The 21241-nt window shown below is 48.9% G+C and overlaps 1 protein-coding gene across 1 annotated transcript in view; it reads left to right on the top strand.

Annotated features, from left to right (window-relative positions):
- Nucleotides 1-15359, top strand: part of ATP9A (ATPase phospholipid transporting 9A (putative)) — a 130688-nt gene extending 115329 nt beyond the window's left edge. Inside the window, exons 20-28 of the mRNA XM_065892099.1 lie at nt 1455-1544; nt 1639-1783; nt 2605-2669; nt 5440-5595; nt 8969-9033; nt 10480-10588; nt 11233-11290; nt 13384-13587; nt 14870-15359. Of these exons, the coding sequence (XP_065748171.1) occupies nt 1455-1544; nt 1639-1783; nt 2605-2669; nt 5440-5595; nt 8969-9033; nt 10480-10588; nt 11233-11290; nt 13384-13587; nt 14870-15006 (1029 nt within the window). The 3' untranslated portion in view covers nt 15007-15359. The remainder of the gene's footprint in view (nt 1-1454; nt 1545-1638; nt 1784-2604; nt 2670-5439; nt 5596-8968; nt 9034-10479; nt 10589-11232; nt 11291-13383; nt 13588-14869) is intronic.
- The last annotated feature ends 5882 nt before the right edge of the window (nt 15360-21241 follow it).

Raw genomic sequence — 21241 nt, 5'->3', positions numbered from 1 at the left:
GCCTGGAGGGGGCCTCTGAGGGCGTAGGACCCGGACTGAGAGCAAGGCAGACTTCCCTGGCCGATTGGGCAGGGGAAGCGCTTGGTGCATTCCACCCCCATCCGAGCCCCTGAGGGTCCCTCCAGGCGTGGGCACCCCTCCCCCCTCTCAGCCACCCGTCAGGGGCGCTGATCTTGTCTGGCCTCCACTTCTCCCCCCTCAGTCCCCCCACGTCTTACCGGTTCGCTTGAGCATTCCTCCCGTCTCTTGGGGTGTTGAGGTCCCCCACCAGCGTCCAGCAGTTTCCCTAGTTGTGGGGAGGTGCAAACTCTGCGTCTTCCCACACCGCCATCTTGGCTCCACCAGCCCCTTATTTTATACATAGTAGCTTGTACCTCTTAGTAGCTTGTAACCCTATCTTGCCCCTCCCTGCTTCCCTCTCCCAGTTGGTAACCGCTAGTTTGTTCTCTATATCTGTGGGTCTGTTTCTTTTTTGTCATATTCACTAGTTTGTTTTATTTTTTAGATTCCACATATAAGTGATATCATGCAGTACTTGTCTTTCTCTGACTTATTTCAACAATACATATTTTCAAAGATGTCTTTAAACAGAGGCACATAGAAAATGAGGTTATGTATTGACTGATGGACAAAAATATTGTGACCAGAGGCTCATAGGAGCCTAGCTAGCCCTGTACCTCCCCCAGGAGCAGTGGTTTAAAAATCACTAATTCAGTATTCACAGCAACCTTCCAGAACATGACTATTGCACATAGTGAGAACACACTGTATGCTCTAGAATTCAGGGGTGGCAAACTATAGCCCGTGTGCCGGCCACCTGTTTTTGTAAATAAAGTTTTATTTAAACACAAGATCTACCCATCTGTTTACGTATTGTCTGTGGCTGCTTTGGCACTGTAGCGGCGGAGTTGGGTAGTTGTGACAGACTGTGTGGTCCACAAAGCGTGTCATATTTAACAGCTGGGCCTTCTTAGGAAAGCCCCTGCTAGATGCCTGGCTTCCAAGGCCTGCTCTGCAGTGGATGGGCTGTGACACGGTAGCCAGGCTAACAAATCTTGCCCTGTGTCACTTTCCTTAGATGTAAAGTGGAACTGTTATCATCGTGCACCTCGAAGAGTCCTTGTGAGAAACAGATGGGGTGAAAATGCTTGAAAAGTGCTTATTTGGACAGTGCCTGGCACAGAATGAAAGCACAGCGGCTTTGTGCTCTTATTTTTATTATGTGGGTCACAGCCATCCTGCGGGAAGTGCGAGGGGATGGTTGGCGTACAGGCCCTCCGGATTCCCACAGAGTCATAGCAAACAGGATCTAATTCGTCTCTGGCTCTGGGGGCAGGGGAGGGGTGGGGTCCCGGGCCAGCGGCCATGGTCTTCACGAGGCTGCAGGAAGCCACTGTTTGTTGTTCCACCAGCTCCGGAGAGCAAGGCCTCCTTCATCCTGTCTTTCCTTCCAGGTGACCAACCGCGGCGAGGCCCACCTCGAGCTGAACGCTTTCCGCAGGAAGCACGACTGTGCCCTAGTCATCTCCGGAGACTCCCTGGAGGTGGGCACGGGCAACCCCGCCAGCAGGCTCCTCCCGGGAGCTGCCGTGTGGGAGGGGCCTTGGCCGACGCACCACCTCTCCCTGACCCCGCCAGGTTTGCCTCAAGTACTACGAGTACGAGTTCATGGAGCTGGCCTGCCAGTGTCCGGCCGTGGTCTGCTGCCGCTGCGCGCCCACCCAGAAGGCCCAGATCGTACGCCTGCTCCAGGAGCGCACGGGGAAGCTCACGTGTGCAGTAGGTAGGGGCTGCCGCGCCTGCGCAGACGACCTTCCCCAGGCGTGCTTGGGTCCCGCCGCCCTGGTGTTCAGGTTCCCAGGCCACTTTATTCAGGCCGTGACATTGACACCCCCTCCCCCTTTGGCCCTATTTTTGTTATTATGATTATTTTTTTTTAAGTATTTTGCTTTGAGAAAGAGTCGAGAAGCAGGCTGAGGACTTTCCTCCTTAGCTTGCGCTTCCTTTGCCGGTGACATGGGACACAGCAATGCCTGGGGGCTAAGACCACACTGCGGAGAGGAATCTGGGTCCAAACTGCTGGTTTTTCTTAGCTGAGGGTCCCGGAGGGCTTCCTTCCCCCAGCTGAGCCTGTCTGCTCATTGGTAGAAGGGGAGAGTAACAGTGGTTCTCTCATGGTGCTTACGAGGAGTCAGAGGGGGCAGTAGCATTTAAGAAGTGCTCGCTGCACTCGTAGTCAGCGTTCCCTACGTGCAACGTCTGTCGTTGCTGATAATGACGAGACACCCACACCTTGGAGGCAGGGCGTGCGGTGTTGTAAGTGCCCACGTGGCATGGACACAGTTCCCTTGCTCAGTGACTCAATGGCCAGGACCCTCAGCCAGTCACCTGGTTCCTCTGACTCTCAGCTCCTCTGCCTGTAAAATAAGAACGTGTTACTGCAGGTTGCTGGAGCGATTAAGTGGAGCAGAGCAGAAAAGACACTTAGCATGCGGTGAGAGGCAGCACGTGTGTGATTATTTGAAGTAGCAGCGAAAAGCAAGGTTATGTTTCTTGCCTCTCCCTAATCTCCTGGCTCTTCTCTCTGGTCTGGGTGACCCACAGGTGACGGAGGCAATGACGTCAGTATGATCCAAGAATCTGACTGCGGTGTGGGTGTCGAGGGAAAGGTGAGCCCGTGGGGTGGGGGGCGTGTGTGCTGATTTCTGCCGAGTGGTTGTCGTTAGGATGTGAAGTGGTTGTGTCCTTAGCTGGGAGTTGCTCCACCACCTGGAGTTTCATTTTCCCTCCAAGACACAGCTTTAATGCTTCTGGAAATTCTAGTTTACAATTACAGAGCATAAGGAATCATGTATCATAATTACCTGGTATTACAATCTGCAAGTCACAGATCCCTATCACTGTTATCTTACAGACAAATGCTGAGTCTTTGCTTGCCAAAACCTAATTTTTTAAAGTGTTTTGCTACATTCTTAGGGTGCAGCGAATGTACTTCAAACGCTTTCCTGGGAGTGTTGTCAGTAAAAGCATTAGTTATCACACTGTGGGGTGATCTCTTGGGGATTATGGAAGAATGTGGCGTGGTTTGCCCCTCATTAAATTTATTTATTTTTAAAATTTATTGATTTTTGGCTGTGTTGGTTCTTCCTTGCTGCGCGCGGGCCCTCTCCAGCTGCGGCGAGCGGGGGCTACTCTTCGTTGCGGTGCAGGGGCTTCCCACCACGGTAGCCTTTCCTGTTGCGGAGCACGGGCTCTAGGCACACGGACCTCAGTAGCGTAGCATGCGGGCTCGGCAGTTGTGGCTTGCGGACTGTAGCGCACAGGCTCAGTAGCTGCGGCACACGGGCTTTGTTGCTTTCGTGGCATGTGGGATCCTCCCAGACCAGGGATCGAACCTGCGTCCCCTGCATTGGCAGGCGGACTCCCAACCACTGTGTCTCCAGGGAAGTCCTGCCTTTCATTAAAAGGCTAAGTTTGTGTGTTACAGTACAGTAGTTTTCCTCTTTCCTTCCCTGTCAACTGTGTGCCAGCCGTGTATAGTTTACCCTGCCCTCTCTCGTTTGTGATCTTGCGGTGACTGTAGGCAAGGAGGCTGGCCACCACGTTTGTTAGCACAGCGTGTAAAGCAGGAGTACAGAGGCCGAGAGTGAGGGCAGGAGATACTCCCTTATGTGTTTCCTTGCATACATTCCTGCATTTGGAATTTCCAAAAGTGTTTTTTCTTTTCTACCTTTTTTTTTTCCCCCTGGTTTTCTGGTTCTCATCCAGTTGACAGTTACTTGAAATTGCAGAGTTAAGTGATCCTTGAAGGAGTTGTTATGTCTGAAATCTGTATGGATTCCTTTAATGCAGGTTTTAAGAAGCACACTTGCGTTTAGTAGATGGAATTCTTTACACGATGCTTATAGTACTAAAACATTTTCCCTTCTGTTCAGAATTATATTCTGATTCCTTTGGTTTTTGGAGTCTAAAAGTAAAAAGTGCTCACTGTGAGAAAAAACCCCAAAACAACGTAGGAATGGATCACGTGCATCCTTTCTTTTAGATGGCGGCATAAAACTAGTAACATTGGTTATGCTTCCAGAATTTTTGTCTATTTCTATACTAATATTTATGAGTATATATATAATATATATACACACACAAATACATATATATGCATACACACATCTTACACATATATATACAGTATTTCCACATAGAATGTAAAATTTTAAATGTTACACTATGCTTTTTTTAAAATGCAGCTTGCCTAAATCTGCTATATCTTAGAGTTCGTTATACATCAAAACATGTAGATCCACCATTTTGTACGTTGCCTGGACCTTTTTTATTTTGAAAAATGTAACTCCTTCGGAAAAGTTGAAATAGAACAGTGAGCACCTGTCTACTCTTTGCTGTAATTTCCCAGTTGTAAACAGTTGCAGGATTCTCCCTCTGCTCTTCCTTCCCCTCCCCTCTCTCCCGCTTTCTCAGAATCAGCTGAAAGTAAGTTGCGGATACGTTACCCCTAAATACTTCAGCTCGGATCTCTTAAGAACAGGTGTATTCTTCTACCTAAGCAAAATAACAGCATCACCCCAAGTGTAACATTGATCCGATAATGTCATGTAATATTCATGGTCTCGTTTCCCTAGTTGTCCTCAAGGTGTTTAAAAAGAAATCTCCATGAAGCAGTGAAGGATCACGCACTGCATTTATTCCCGTGTCTTCATGTCTCTTCACTCTTCTTTAATGGAGAACACTTCTCTCCAGCTCTTTTGTGGGGGCAGGCGGTGTGTCTCACGACTTTGATGTTTTGGAAGCGTTTGGGGCAGCTGTGGAACCTCCCACGACGTCTGTGGGTCGGATGGATCTGATTCAGGTTCTGCGTTTTTGGTGTGAGGAGCACATAAGGGGAGTTGGTGCCTTCCTGTCGCGTCGCACCAGGAGGCTGTGATGTCCATCTGTCCCATTAGTGGCATCCGTCACGTGCCTTTTAAAATTAGAGAATCCCATAATACGGCTGCACTAGAAACATGCGGAGCTGTATGTTCGGGGATGTTCACTTTAGTACTGTTGGTAGCATGAGCTGTTCCCCCTCCCCCATATGTTTAACTCGGAACTGAGCTGAGTGCTAAATGCCTATCTTAGAATGATTCTTTGCTTCTGATACCCATTATGGGTTGGGCCTAACCCCCAAGGCTTAATACTAGATCCGTTTGACCTCCCAATTATTGAGTATCTGCGCTTATGAATGTTTTTTATTTCAATAAATTCCTCTTTTAAAATCAAATTTAGACTCAGACCACCAACCGTGTATAGCTGGAAACCAAAGAACCTCTATATTGAAGTTCTTCAAAAATCTCCTTACAGTTTCTTGCTTTTTCAATTCAAAAAAAAAAAAAAGTGCCTTGACCTCTCATGCTCCTGACGGTGCCCAATTTTGTCGGATTTTAGGAAGGCAAACAGGCTTCGCTGGCTGCGGACTTCTCCATCACTCAGTTCAAGCACCTTGGCCGCTTACTAATGGTGCATGGCCGGAATAGCTACAAGCGCTCGGCCGCCCTCAGCCAGTTCGTGATCCACAGGAGCCTCTGCATCAGCACCATGCAGGTGGGTGGGCAGGTGCGCACGGCTGTGTGGTTGCCATGGACCTGAGAACTAGTCTCCACTTTGGAGCTGTTTCAATGCCCCTCCCCCAACCTCCCTCCCCCCCCGCCCCCCGCCACATTCTGGGCGATAGAGCTTGGAGTGGCCGCCCCGAAGCCTTCCTGTGTTGGGGGCGAAGGCTGTGCTTGCTGTGCGGAGCCGATGTGAGCCTTGTCAGGGCTTGGCTCGAAGTGGGCGGTAGTGTAAATGACCCGGGTGCTCATATTGGGGTGAGTCGTTATCCTCAGTTTGCCAGAGGCAAAGATGCAGAGTTAAATGCCGAGTGAATACCCCGGCCCTAAGTTTTCCACATGCAGAAGCAAGGACCTACAGAGAGCAGCCACAAAAGAAGAATGACTTGCTTTTCTTGAGTGCTTCCTGTACCCTGGGCGTCAGGCTAAGTGTTCACAATGTGGGCTCACCTGTAGTCCTCACTGTAGCCTGTGCCCATTCTGCAGATGGGGCGGCTGAGGCCCGGTGTGGGCAAGAAATCGGTACGGTGTCTCTCAGGGATTTAGTCTACCCAGGCAGGGGATTCCGGTACCTGTGCCCTTAATGCAGGTGTGCCCCTCTGCCCCCCATCCACAGGGCCAGCTGCTGCTTCCACATGCAGGGGGGCGCTTAGCGAGGGCGGCACAGCCCAGGGCATCTCGCTTCTGCCTCCGGTGCAGCCTGGCTGGGAATCCAGTGTAGTTATCCCAATCGTCAGTCCTCTCAGGGAGTTACATCTTGCTTTTTCACAAAAGCATTCTAGAATGTGTAAGGTATTTTCCCATCTTCTCTCTCCCCAGCTCCTTCAAAGTGTGTCATCAGGCTGTGGCAATGAAGTTGTATTAGGAAGGAGGCCAAAGGGAGGGAAAGGAAACATTTTGGGTGTTGAAAAACTATTGGCTGACTTTCCTCCTTGGGGGTTTAGGTGAAAAATACCCCCAGTTAAGTGGTGAGAACCATAGGCCCGGGACATCTTGGAACCCATATCATCAGGTGTCTCTGAGACCTTGAACAAGTCACGTTACCACTCTGGGCTTCAGTCTTTCCACCTGTAAAGTGGGCATCAGACTTCTCTATCACTCCATCCAAGCATCTTGGCCCTTGCCCCTCAGACAGGGCTACTTTGAAAAGCAGAGAGTTTTCTAAGGCATCAGGTGCTGAAGGCGTCCTTACCATTATTAATAAAAACAAAACAGGCTAAGGCATAAACCTAAGGTGATGTTTTAATTTGTGGGAAAGGTGTTTAATCGTACATGAAAGACACCCTGCCTTAAAGGGTCGAGTGGCGCTGCCTGGTGTACATGAGAATTCACCCTCCACTGGCTCATCCATGCCTTTGGTGGGGTGGGGGGTTTATGTTTTCAGTATCGATTGCATTTATGAGAGAAGGAGCCTTACAGTGATTTCCATCAACACAGTCTGAACGCCAACAGCTCCTATGGTTCGTCAGACCACATCTGTACTTTCATTTTATGTTAGCTCATCAACTGAACTGCATGTCATGGTTTTAATCACCGGGAGATTAATTAGCTTGTCCCCGGGCAAACACACAAAAGCTGGCCTGGATGAGCTGACTCCTGAAATGCCTGTATGTTACCGTGAACATCGATGCAGAAAAGAAAAATTCTAGCATGAGGAATTGTTCTTTGTGCTGTAGGAAAAAAAAAAAAAAAAGCCAAAAAAACGCCCTTAACCCTGTCCACTGTGCTGAAAGTGACTGGCTGAGAGCAAGTCCAGTTCGCATTGCACCTTGACAGTGGGCCCTTAGATAGACGAAGACATCGCATTTTTATTTTCCACAGTGCTCTTTCCAGGGTGAAGGCTTTATGGTCAGTCTGGCCCTTTTAGAGATAGAGGCTCCTGGTGTTGCTCTGTAAAACTGAACACCAGATTCTTGACGTCTTTATAACCATCCTTCCTGTGCAGTGGCCCAGCCTGGGTGAGAAGTCATTTGAAAAACGGATTTCACCTTTCAGTTCTGAAATCACGACCGGGTGTGGCCGGGGCTGCCCGTGACCATGGCTCTAGGTGCCACCTGTGTTCTGAGCTCTGTGCCAAGCAAACACCCATAGCGGGTGATAAGGGGAAGGGGTCTCTGTCCCACGCTCTTTTTAACCACTAGCCTGGCCCAGCCTTTTCCTCCACGTTCGGTTTTTTTTTTTTTTTTTTTTTTTAATTTATTTTTTTTGCGGTACGCGGGCCTCTCACTGCTGTGGCCTCTCCCGTTGCGGAGCACAGGCTCCGGATGCGCAGGCTCAGCGGCCATGGCTCACGGGCCCAGACGCTCCGCGGCATGTGGGATCCTCCCGGACCGGGGCACGAACCCGTGTCCCCTTCATCGGCAGGCGGACTCCCAACCACTGCGCCACCAGGGAAGCCCCACGTTCGGTTTTTAAAAAGCCTTTAGGCAACAGTTGTCCCTGGCCTCCTGTAGGTTTTATACTGATAGAAATTAGCTTTGAGGTCACTTTGCTTCTGTTGGCCGGTAGATGTTCAGAGAAGGAAGTAACAGAGCATCAAGCCTGATTTTATCTCCCTAGCCTCCTTTTCACTGCCAGTAGCTAATATTTTCCAAATCCGGAAGCAGACATTTCAGTAGGGGTTCGTAAGTATCTTTATTGCTTTTGTCTAATTGCAAAAGTAGCAGGTTGTGGGCTCTTTGTAAAAATTTCCAAGTAGAGTGAAACATGTACTATGAGAAGTGAAGCCTTCTCTGCGGTCCTACCCTCCAGGGAAACTGGTGCATATCCTCACAGCGGAGGATATTTTCCCCTACCTGTTTCCAATACGTACACCAACTCGTTTATCGATTGTACACCCAGTGAGGTGGTAATTCTGAGCCATCAGGAGTGTGGGCTCTGGAGACAGAACTGGGCTTGAGTCCCGCAGGGCCGTTTATGTGCTCAGTTTCCCCTCCTGTAAAATGTAAGCGATATTAGGACTTGATCTCATGCGTTCTTCTGGAGATTCACTGAGATCAGATACGAAGTATTTCCAGGTCCAGCTTGTGTAACTTAATAAATGTTCACAGAGGAGCTGAGAGTGGACCCTGGAGCTAAACTCTCCGGTGTGACTCCTGGCTCTGTCCCTTATGAGCTGTGCTATCTTGGGCAAGTCACTTAACCTCTCGGTGCCTTACTCCCCTCATCTGTAAAATGGGGATGATGATAACAGTACCTCCTTCACAGGGTTGCTGTAGTAATTAAATGAGCTAATGTACTTAAAGCACCGTGACCGTGCGGGTGTAAAATAAGGGCTTGGTAAGCGTTGGCTGTTATTTTTCTGATACAAACACAAGGGCTCTGGTCATGGTTTTTGGTAACATCCTCCTTTTTCCTCGGCACAGGCTGTCTTTTCCTCCGTGTTTTACTTTGCCTCCGTTCCTCTCTATCAAGGATTCCTCATCATTGGGTAAGGAAGTCCAGGCAAGGTATTAATTTTTAATGAAACCTCCCTAAAATGCCACAGAAGGAGGAAGCATCATGTGAAGACCCTTCAGTCCCCAAGTCGAGGCAGGTCTGGCAGTCTGGTTTAGAACCTTCTCGAATGAATACGTTTTTGAACTGGTAAGCCCTTAACCAGACTGCGGATGCAGACCCCGATCTGTTCGTGGTCCATTCATACCTGACGGCTGAAGGATGCTCGCCCACGAGAGCCTGAGGTTGTCAGCTGATTGATACACCGGGCAAGAGTGAAGCTTCACAGACAGTGATTTCTTAGGAAATCACTGACGGGTCTTAGAAAAAGTGGAAGGGGCATCTGGAAAGTACCCTCTCTGCCATGGCTGCCCGTAGTGGACCATCCTGCTGGTGGGTCTCTAAGGCGGCCAGAGCCTTGCCCTCTCCGGGTTACCCCTGATAGAGCTTGGCCGCTGCATGCCACTGACCCGTGAGGCATACTGTCCCTTGGACAGTTGCTACGTTTGCTATCAAACCCACCCCCCGTTCCTGACCTGGAATTTAGGACGTTCCTTTTGACCTTTTGAGAGGATGTGCTCAGTCTCTGAATTCCCCAGGTAGGTGGAGTTTGGTTACCACATGCCCTAGATAGAGATGCTGGCAGGGCGCTCCCCTGGTTACCAAGGTGGGAAGCACAGAGAGGCCGGCTGGTCCCAGTGGAGTCTTAAAAGTATGCCTTCCATCTTTTTATGTTCAGCCTGAGAGTAGGCACTGGAATCCTGCCTGCTTCTAATTGGAAAAGTGGCCTGTCCTTTGTCAGGTCCTGGAAGAGTGGCAGAACATGCCTGAATAGAACCAGGGGTTCCCTGAGCCGTGCTCCATGTGGCCCCCCCATGATCTGGTCCCCTCTTCCCTCTTGGTTCTCATCTCTTCGCTTTCCCCCCTCACCCACTTAGCTCCACCCAGACTGGCAGCCTCGCTGTTCTTCAAACAGGACAGACACACCTCCACCTCAGGGCCTTTGCACTTGCTGTTCTCTCTGCCTGGGATGCTCTTCCCTCGCATATTGGCATGGCCTCCCTGTTACCTCTTGGGGGTGTTTTCTCAAATGCCCCGTCTCCTGTCCACCCTCTCTAAAATTGCACCACCTCGCCCCATGTCTCATTCCCTCTTCCCCGTTGTATTTCCCTCCTCAGCACTTTACCTCCAGCACACGGTATAGTTTACTGAATTTGTTTTATGACTCACCGACCAGCAGGGAAGCTCTCCAAGGGCAGGCGTTGTGGTCTGCTTTTCATCTTGAATGTCCAGTGCTTCGAACTGGCCCTGACACACATACCAGGTGCTCAGTACGTAGTAGTTGAATGAAGGAAAGGAAATTGGGCTCCAGAGGCTGGGGCAGCACATGGCTCGTACTCCACTGGCTGGATATTACCTGCGGTGATTTTTTTTCTCCCAGGTACTCCACCATCTATACCATGTTTCCTGTGTTTTCTCTGGTCCTGGACAAAGATGTGAAGTCAGAAGTTGCCATGCTGTACCCTGAGCTCTACAAGGATCTCCTCAAGGTTCACGGAGCCCCCTCCTCCTTCCTTCCTTCTTCCCTCCCTCCCTCCCTGTTTTAACATATTTCACACAGACCCTCCATGTCTGATGTGAACACACTTGAACTGGTGGCTTTGTTTTGAGAGGAAGGCGTGGGAGTATATGTCTTTTCTTAAAGTATGATACGCACATGTAAAGAATACTAAACTGTACAGTGATATGTCAACTTTTAAAACAAACCTCCTAATGCCTTTTAAAAAAGCCCCTGACAGTTGCATTTTGTAGCTGCAACTTGTGTCTGTTCCTGGAGATGCTTTTGTGTACAGTCCTGAAAAGTGTGTGTGTGTGTGATTGCATTTGTTGGTCCTCAAGGGGTTTTTGATAAAGAGCAGATTTATTGAGTTGGCCCCAAAGTTCGTTCGGGTTATTCCGTAACATCTTACGGGAAAACCCGAACGAACTTCTGGGCCAACCCAATATTTCCATCTAATATCAATTCTCTTTAAAAAACATCGTTTCTTGAATGTATTTTGATGTGTGTGAGCCACTGTTTTGACGAAAACAGGCAGGTTTCCTTGTCTGGTTGGTGGAGGGTAGCCTGACAGTGGCTCGTGCCCTGGGTGAGCCCCGCACGCTAGCCCGCTCTGTCTTCCTCTCTCTCATTCAGGGACGGCCGTTGTCCTACAAGACATTCCTGATATGGGTTTTGATCAGCATCTATCAAGGTAAGGACGGGTGAAAACACCTGTTGTCTTATGCTCTGGCCTTGGCCCCAGGGTCAACTTCACCATTCTCTTGTCTGTAGAACACAAAGAGAAGCAGCTGGAATGCCGAGATTGCAGTAAGGAGTGTGGCTCTGTGTCCGAGGGAGCCCCTCCTCGGGTTCTAAGGCCTTGCTCATCAGGCGCAGGTCACACGTGAGGTGGTCCTGTCCGCTTAACTGAGACAGTCAGAGAAAAGTACAACTAATACTAATCAAACCCTGCTGGGGTGTTCAAGTCATTGTAACAAAACGTGGTCGCTTTCTGGAATGTTCTGATACTTTTTCTGAAGTCAAGTTGTAGTTCTTGAACAACATATTTACTTCTGTGGCCTCCAGAGAGGGTCCCTCAGACGGTACAGGCTTTGTGAGATGACTTACTGGACTATGAAAAGGAAATGTCAGAACCTCTCTTCGTATTTATTTTCTCCTCTTTTTAGAACTTCTGTTGTCATGTGTGTTTTATAATGTACCTGACACATTTGCACAGTGGTCCTGCTACCTCTCTGTGTCTGTCTGCACAGGTACACATGGATAATTTACAAATCCGCATCGTCCATTAGGGATTCATTCTTAGTGTTTTTTTCTGATGGGATGTGTGGTCAAAAAGTGTAGACCGTTGAATTTGTTAGGGGCTAAATTATCATTGAAACAATTTGAGGGTTGTTGTTGTTTTTTTTTTTTTTTTTTGAGAAGTGTAGCAAAGTGACATGTATGTAGCTGGTTGAAGAATGCAAATCCTGCATGGAAGTTCATAATAACAAGCAGTGGTGCTTCATTGCACCCCCTGCATCCCCAGCACTGTTGTAATAGGCCGTCATTTGAGGAGTTTTGGGGTTTAGGGTCTCCTGCTCTTGAGCAGGAATCTCACGTAGCTAGTGCTTTTGATCAACGTGAGACATTCCCCATTGAGTTCCCGCAGTTCTGGATGAAAGTGCACTTATCTGGACCCTCCCCCACTTTCCTTTCTCTCCTCAGTGCAGGTGCGTAATTCTTTGAGGCTCTCTCTTGGTCGTCCCTATCATTTTTTTGTGTTTGGGGGCAGGGAGGGGGTAAAGGAGACAAAGCATAGCATTTACCATCTAGCTCTTCTTAAGTACGCAGTTCAGTAGTGTCCCATATGTTCACCTTGCTGTGAAACAGGTCTCCAGAACTTTTTCATCTTGCAAAACTGAAACTCTGTATCCATTCAACAACAAACGCCTCTTTCCTTCCTCCCCACAGTTCCTGGTAATCACCGTTCTACTTCGTCACTATGAATGTGACTCCTTAGATCCCTCGTACACGTGGGATTGTACAGTATTTGTTCTTCTGTGGCTGACTACATCTGTCATGTAAAAGAATACACAAAAACTTCTATTTCTTGTTCCACCCAATCCAGAGAGTTGCTCTCTCTGCCTCTTTTCCTTTTTCTCCTATCTCTTCCTCTCCCTCTCTATCCAATTATAAACTATTAATAAAGACACAGACATAGAGAATGGACTTGAGGACACAGGGAGGGGGAAGGGGAAGCTGGGACGAAGTGAGAGAGTGGCATGGACACATATACAGTACCAAATGGAAAATAGTTAGCTAGTGGGAAGCAGCCGCATAGCACAGGGAGATCAGCTCGGTGCTTTGTGACCACCTAGAGGGGTGGGAATAGGGAGGGTGGGAGGGAGACGCAAGAGGGAAGAGATATGGGGATATCTGTATATGTGTAGCTGATTCACTTTGTTATACAGCGGAAACTGACACACCATTTGTAAAGCAGTTATACTCCAATAAAGATGTTAAGAAAAAAGTAAACATAAACTCTCTCTTATATACAGCCGAAAGGGAACATGGGAAAACTAGAATGTGAGGCCTCTCTTTCAAACCTCCATAAAGTACCACTCATTAACCTTCTTTAACAAATGGTACCTTTCATGTCTGAATGGGAAAAACAAAAGGAGTCAGATGTGAGTGAGCAGGGTGAGCCTTCGGTGGGGAGGGAGGGGGAGGCGTCGGCTCCCAGCAGGGCGGGCTGCGTGGGCAGCGGAGGCCCCTCCCCACCCAGACTTCCCCCCGCCTTTGCAGGAAGCACCATCATGTACGGGGCGCTGCTGCTGTTTGAGTCGGAATTCGTGCACATTGTGGCGATTTCCTTCACGTCGCTGATCCTCACGGAGCTGCTAATGGTGGCCCTGACCATCCAGACCTGGCACTGGCTCATGACGGTGGCCGAGCTGCTCAGCCTGGCCTGCTACATCGCCTCCCTGGTGTTCCTCCACGAATTTATCGGTGAGACCCCCCTGCACTTAGGGCCCGCCCATCAGGTCCAAGGGTCTTACCAGCAGGCCTTGGTACTCAGCTGCCCGCCCTTTGCTCACTGGCGTCCCTTGGGACAAGTGGCAGTTGAGAATCAGCCTCTTGGAACCGAGGCTGGCGGGCATGATCTTAATGTAAGCCTTAATCTAAGCCTGCTCGCTTAGAAGGGGATTCGTTCAGTCCTGCAAGGACCTAGTGGGCTTCTCCAGGGAGCTGGTCACTGTGCTGGGCTCCGTGGAGCTATGGAGATGGTGAGAATCCAGAGAGTAAATGACAGTCCAGCAGGACTTACCAGTGTTATTAGCTTGAGAAACTCTGCCTTGTCGTGAAAGCATCTTCTATCACGCCTCTTCCTTATCAGTAAACGCTCTTTAAGAAGGTTTTAATAAAGGAAAAAGGAGCATTCCCGTGAAAAGTGAAGTCTTAGAACAGTTTCACACTTGTTTGAAAAGTCTCTCTGAATAGGTTTTGTGAGCACCTACTGTGCGCTCAGTGGCTTGAGGCCAGGGAGTCACAGAGGCTTAGAAGATGCTTAGAAGCTCTGCCCTCACGAAGCTTTGGTCGTCACCTTAGATGTGGACCAGTCATAGGACTGGGCCCATGGTTGGGGCTCTGGGCTTGGCACTTAGTAGGTGCTTACTCAGTGCCCGCTGCATTTCCCCCAGCCTGTGCTCAAGAGGCAGGGAAGGCGGCTGCCAGGCATCCACTCCCGGTACTGTTGAAAATCACTAGCTGTCGCTCCTCTGTTGCAAAAACCTCGGAACTGCAGGCCTGACTGTGTGGCGGCAGGAAGGGGAGCTCCCCGCCCCTCCAGGTCACACTGTTCTTGACGAGGGGTCTCCGCCCCCCTTTGCACCACCCTCAGACCCGGCTTTGGCTTCTGTGACCATTGCTGAGGCGAAGGGGAAAAGTTGCTGGGAAGAAGTGTGTCTGAGCGTCACTTTCTGCCGGGTTTAGGAAGAAAAACTCCAGCTGTCAGATTCCAAATCAAAAACACTTGGAAGGGGGATTTTTTTGCCCAGTTTTCTTTTCCGAGTTGTTGAAAACGGCATTTCACGGAAGGTCCGGAAGCTCCAGAAGCAGGTCAGAGAGAGGAGGAGAGAGACAGGGAAGGAAAGTCAGGCTGGCAGCCTGGGTGCTCTGAGCACATCCCCCGCGGGAGAGAAGCCCGCGTCCCCTCCGATGGCCCTGCCGCCCCGCCGGCTCTGGGCGGCACGTTCCCGCCCGCTCACTGCTGTCTTCTGTTTGCTTGCAGACGTGTACTTCATCGCCACATTGTCCTTCTTGTGGAAAGTGTCTGTCATCACTCTGGTCAGCTGTCTGCCCCTCTATGTCCTCAAGTACCTGCGAAGGCGGTTCTCCCCTCCCAGCTACTCGAAGCTCACGTCCTAGGCCGTGCACTCGGGAGAGGACCCCGGTCTCCGCACTCTCCTGGCGGACAGAGTTCAAGTTGCATTTCTATTAACCACCACCCGTGGATTGTGCAGTGGTGGCTCCCACGTGCAGTTCTGATATGAAGAGGCGCTGCGCTTCCACGGAGCCCGACACCGAATAAACAGGAGGATGGCGCCTAAGGGGGCCCCACACGGGAGTCTGAGCCCCTGGTGATTCACAGTCAGTGAATGTGACTATGTGAAAACCGGTGACTCGGCCGAGAGATGTATTCATGGGTCACTGTGCAGGCTTCATTATGACTTGAGTTTTGTTGTCATGTGATAAAAGTTTCTGTCTAGTCGAAGACGGTAGAGGGTTTTTTGGTTGTTGTTTTAAACAATCCTAATGTGTGTGCATTTTTATGTCGTTCTGCTCTTAAAAACCTGGTTTCAGAGAAAGATAAAGCTCTCAGTATAGGTTTTGGGGGAAAAGACGGTGACATTTGGTAAGAAGTTAACCAGACAGTAATCTCAATTTGGAAATGCTAAATATCCTCTCTAAGGCAGCCCTGCTTATCGAAACGGCACTGGATTCCTAGGATTACAGAAAACCACATGAGAAGAGAGCAGAAGAGAGAGAGAACCGTAAATCCGGTACGTTATCCTTCCTCCAATTCAGCATCTGTGGCCTTGGAGTTAACATCACCTGTCACCTCGTAAAAGAATTTCAAAGGTGTTATCTTGCTTCGTTGGGATCTGGTAACAATTACAAAGCCTGTGGCTATCTGAGGACACTCTGAGACATTTTCAGCAGAGTTGTTTTAGCAGGAAACGTGCCACTGAACGGCCCCTAAGTGTGTCGACAGTGTGACAAGAGACTCAGCTAATTCTTCAGGCAACGTAGCACGTGTGACTCAGACCCTCTGAGTCTGAAGTGGAAAGGTCAGGGACTGGGGCTCTTTACGTCCACAGAAATCTGTTTCCTGTTAGGAGAATTACTGAGGACACAGTGACAAAGGCAGAGGCGTCTTGGCACGCTGCCATTCATCAGTGGCAGCTTCGAGCGAGGAGCCTCAGTGGAAGGAGGCCCGGGCTGCAGCTCTGGGGTCTGGGCTCCGTTGCGCTGCCTACAGATTTCAAGGGGAACTCGCTGGAAGGCAGCCAGGAGTAGAGATTCCTCTCCCCACCAGGGTGGGGCCCACGCATGTGTGTTTCCTATAAAGCTGTGGCTTCTTGTTTCAGGGGAAGAAGAGAATTTTCAAGCGCTGGATGTGGCCCGGCAAAGCTTTCTTGGGTTTTCACGTCTCTCCTGGCAGAAGCCACACGTGTGTGCCAGAGGATTAGGCTGGTGGATCTGCGAGAGCTGATCATGCTCGAGGTCTTAGATTTGTGATTGATTCTTTATGAGGACGTACCCTCCAGCCCTTTGGCCTGGTTCTTCTCCATGTGCTTCAGAGATGTAAGTTATGGCTACCACTCTAGGGTAAGCCTGCTCTTGGAGAGCTGGGGACACGAGGCCCTTGACTTTGGAGCACTCGATATGCTCGTGTATTTCTGTTGCCCTTTTAAAACTTTATAGAATGACAGTAAGTTGCAGGCACTGCGAAATTGGCCATGACATCACTTCTATTTTAGTTTTAAGATTCTGCAGTTTTGCAGGATTTTTCCCGTTCTGTCCCAGCCATTTCTGCCACACAGAAAACATTTACGGGAAGTAAATGTTGTATTGAATGAATGGTTATTCAGGAAGAGGATCTTTGTCCAAAACTTTGAGAAGGGGCGAGCAGGTCTGACGTCTTTGCTGGGTGATTTTATGTGATTTCAGAGGTGGAGTGAGAGGACGTTGTGCTCAGCGTTTTTGTACCTGTCTGTCTTCTTGGAAGTCAGCCTGTATAACCGGAAGTCTAAAGGTACTTCTACTCCCAACTCTCAAACCCTGAACTTGACCTTGTTCACAGACAGGTGATGGCTCCTACAGGTAGGTCTCATGGAAATTTTTAGATGTTTCCAGCAGTGACAAGGAAGGAAGATAGTCTCTTTGGTCTTTTCCTTAATTCCCAGTTTTGATCGAGGTGCTTGGGTTGACTTTGAAAGTCAACACCTAAACTCTTGCTTGGCATCTGGGAGGGAGAAAGCGTCCCAGAGGAGCAGAAGAAGCTGTGCCTGGAGGTCGCAGGTGCGTTTGTGCCGTCAACAGACCCCTTCGTTCTGCCTTTCGACCGTACCCTGGTAGAGGCGGCCAAGGGTGAGAGGGACTGAAATGCAAGTGGGGACCGTGACCGTGTTGGAGAGCCACCCTGCCAGGGGGCAGCCTGCTCCCACCACCTTCCGGGGTCCGGAGTGTCTAGGAAAACACACGTGTGCTTCTCAAACTCTGGAGACCCACGTGGCGGGAGCCACGAGTCAGCTGAGTGTACACGATCCTGACGTGCGCACATCAGCCCATAATCCCACCAGAGGATCTGCGTACACAGGCACTTCCCGTGTGAGCTTAGCTGTGGGGAGAAGACAAAGACACAGACAAGAAATCCAAGCCATTTTAAGGAAACTGCTGAATTCCTAAAAAGCATAAGGATTCCGTTCACCAGTCTGGAAGGAACTTGGGAAACACCGTTGACACCTTGGAGGTCCCCTCGCCTTGGAACTCAGTGGCCCCAAGTCTCCGGCAGCCAGAGGCCCCTGGCACACCATCAGTGCTGTTTAAACACTTCCCTCAAAGTGAAAGTTACACCACCCCCTGCGCTTTGACAACGTTAGGTATTTCTGTCGGAGTAACTTAATTTTATTATTTGATGATTCTTTTTATTATATTTTTTGGTGATGGTTGTGTGTGTGGGAAAGCGAGGAATCTGTTTGGTGTCTCTTTTCCCCTCCCTTTCTCTAGGAAAATGACCAGACAAGTGTCTCCATCTTGAGTGATCTCTTGCATCTGCCCGTTTCAGTGCTAATTGGAGAGTGTGCACAGGCGTGTGTGTGTTGCTCACGGTGCTCTGTGTGCACACGCGTGTGTGTGTTGCTTACGGTGCTCCGTGAGACCGGCTGCACTTAACTTGGGCTGCTTGGGGCGGAGGACTTCACCCTAAAGCGACGAAGGGCATCCCTGGGAGCATCTTGAGATTGGAGCAGACCATCTGTTTACAGCCACCTGGAGCTGGGAGGCCCAGAGCTGGGCTTCCTCCCACTTTCAGCTTTATTATAGCCAGATCCCAGACTCGCTTCCCTTAAGTGAAGCCCTTTTTCGTAGCAGTGATCTTAAATACCAACATCTGCTTACCCTTTCCTCCGTATGTTTTCCACTGAAAATTTAGGTTATGCTGACAGTTTTTTTTGTTTTTTGTTTTTTGCGGTAGGCGGGCCTCTCACTGTTGTGGCCTCTCCCGTCGTGGAGCACAGGCTCCGGACGCGCAGGCTCAGTGGCCATGGCTCACGGGCCCAGCCGCTCCGCGGCATGTGGGATCTTCCCGGACCGGGGCACGAACCCGCGTCCCCTGCATCGGCAGGCGGACGGACTCTCAACCACTGCGCCACCAGGGAAGCCCTGTGACAGTACTTTTGAATGTATTTTGGGCTTTCGTGCTCCTTGGAAATTGACACGATCATGCCTGTTTTTCTGTCTCTAGACTTTTGCTTTTATGCTTTGTTTTGTTTTTCCCGGGATGGGGATAGGAATGCCCTTGCGCCTTTATGGGGCAGCATTTTAAACCTGCGCCAGAATTGCAGATGGGGCCTACGTGTTCTTCTGCTCCATCTTACTCAAGGCCAACACCTATCAGCCATTTTTATCTTGGATCTTTTTGGTGTGTTTGCAACGTGTGTGTGTGTGAGTATGTGATGTCACCTCCAGTGTTCTGAAGACATACTTGGTTTTCACTGCGTTAAAATCCTATCACTCACAGTTTTGTTTTTCATTAAGGAATACACAAGGAGCTTTGCAAAGACAACAGACTTTATTTCTCCCCCCTTCTTTTAACATAAAGCTTTTTATTTGGTCGTTTATATATATGTCTTAGGAAATAGTTCCATTAAGTCCATTGTGTCTTGGGAAAATATATCTATTACGCTCTTGGATGGAACCGATAAGCGCGTGAGCAGCAGTGCAGTTGGAGATGCTCAGCGTCTTCTCACACCAGCGCAGGCGTCCCTGGGAATCTGTCTTCTCCATCACGGTGTGGCTGGAGACACAGTCTGTTGGTGTCGCTGGGCGATGTCAGTGAATAGTGTGTTTGCTGGGCGGGGGGGGGCAGGTGGGGAGGGGGCGTGGTATTTGCAAAAAAAAAAAACAAAAATTGTGGCTCATTTATTATTTTGTTGCCGTGGGGCTGACTGTGAATTCCTCTGGGACTCTGACGTCCTCATTAGTAGATTAGCTGTAATCCTCATGGCAAATACTCACCGGGACAGCGTTTTTTTGATGAGAGGGAAGTGATAGTACAGAGCAGGAGCTCCAGATGATTTAAATTCTTGATCCTGTGATGACGCACATGTGATCCTGCGAGATTCTGAGCGTTCTCTTTTCATTGTTGCCCAATAAAGCTTGTGTACTTTATGCCTTTGGGGAGCATTTTAATTTGTGCAGGGACGTGAAACTCTGGTGTCAAAATGAGAGCTTGTTATTATAATGCTATGTTGTATGTATCTCATGGTACATAAAATGTAAATAGCTTTTTCTCCAGGTAAAGAATATTTTAATTTCAGCAAAAAAAAACCCCCAAACCCATGCATTATTTATTATTCTGTACTGTTGTCTATTCCAGATATGTTAGAATTTCAAAAAGTGATCTATATAAAAGAAGCAAACATATTTTATGATTCATATTGTATTTATACACCCAGTCTTTGATTGCTTTGTATAGATTTTTTTTTTTTTATAATCAAGTGATAGAAGATTTAGGAACCCAGTCACTTAAATTTTAGGGAAAAGAGGTTTTTAATCTATTGTATAGGATACAGAGGACATGGTATTTTATTCATCTAATCCGGTGATTCTCAGCCAGAGGTGACTGTGGCCTGCAGGGGACACGGGGCAATGTCTGAAGTCACTTTTGGTCCTCGCAACTTGGAGGGGTGGCGGTCTGCTGGCATCTAATGAAGACTGCACAGGGCAGCCCCGCAGCTGAGGATCATTCAAACCGACGTCAAAAGTGTTGAGGTTGAGAAACCCACATGCAATCTGCAAGCGTCAGTTTTGCCGTTTGTAAGAGTCTGTCTTCGTTTCCAAAGGAGCCCAGCAGCTGTAAACTCGTCTCAAGAAGCTGATTATACATCCAACTGGCCAAATGTTTTAATTAGCAGCTCTTTGCAGTGCGGGCTCCTGGCTTCCTCTCCCTGGCTCTCCGCTGAGAGGGCCGTTCTCAGTTTATGGAGTCGAGAGGAGATTGTACATTAGCTGTACCTCAGTCAAGAGCGGCTCCCCGGGCACGTGGAGGATGCCTGCGCTCAAGAGCAGAGGGCAGTACTTTTCCTTAGCCGCGTGCCGTCGATGTAAAGTCTTCAGACCGCTTTTACCTGCTGTGAAATTCCACGAATGTGCAGACACTCCTCCATCCGAGCCACTAGGGGGAACTTGAGGATCAAAAGACATTTCTGTTTCCTGTTTTCTCCAGCCTGGCGGGCCCAGCATACCTAACTGTTATGTTTCAAGACGCTGCTTTCATAGCTTCAGAATTTATTTCATGGCCAACGGCTCCGTTAAAAACAGACATTTCTTTTTATGTTGTTGACCAGACTATTTTGCTGGACTTAGCTTGGGGAAAAAAAAGAAAAAAAGATGGGGGCGGGGGTGAGATGAATATGTATTTGATCTCAGATATTTGCATTTTTGAATAATTGGCAACTGGGGCTCCTTGCCCTCCGCACTCTTCAGGCTCATAAGGTTTAGAGACGAAATGTCCCAACACCTCAAGTACTTTAACTGTTTTTGTTATGAAACTTTTCAGGGTGACATGAAACCCTGCAGTATTTGTGAGCTGATCTGTAAATGATGGATTTGCTCACCTCAAAATAGAACTGTAGTCGCTCCAAACTTTCCACAAGTTGGAGCACAGTAACAGAATTCATTCAGGACTTGCTAATTTCCTACTTTAAATGGGTTACATAACAGAACAGTCCCTCCTTTGCGCCTCTCAAAACTACCCTTGAAGTGATGGTGAAATGTATCGTTAAAAGCTAGAAATAGCTTTGCTAAACTCTGGGAAAACGATGAGTTTTTTTTCTTCTTCTTCTCCTGATATCCCCCCCCTTTTTCATCCAAACAT

The sequence above is a fragment of the Phocoena phocoena genome, chromosome 15 (genome assembly GCF_963924675.1).
Source record: "Phocoena phocoena chromosome 15, mPhoPho1.1, whole genome shotgun sequence".
In the NCBI taxonomy this organism is placed as follows: domain Eukaryota; kingdom Metazoa; phylum Chordata; class Mammalia; order Artiodactyla; family Phocoenidae; genus Phocoena; species Phocoena phocoena.
This window is presented reverse-complemented; position numbering and strand designations above follow the sequence as displayed.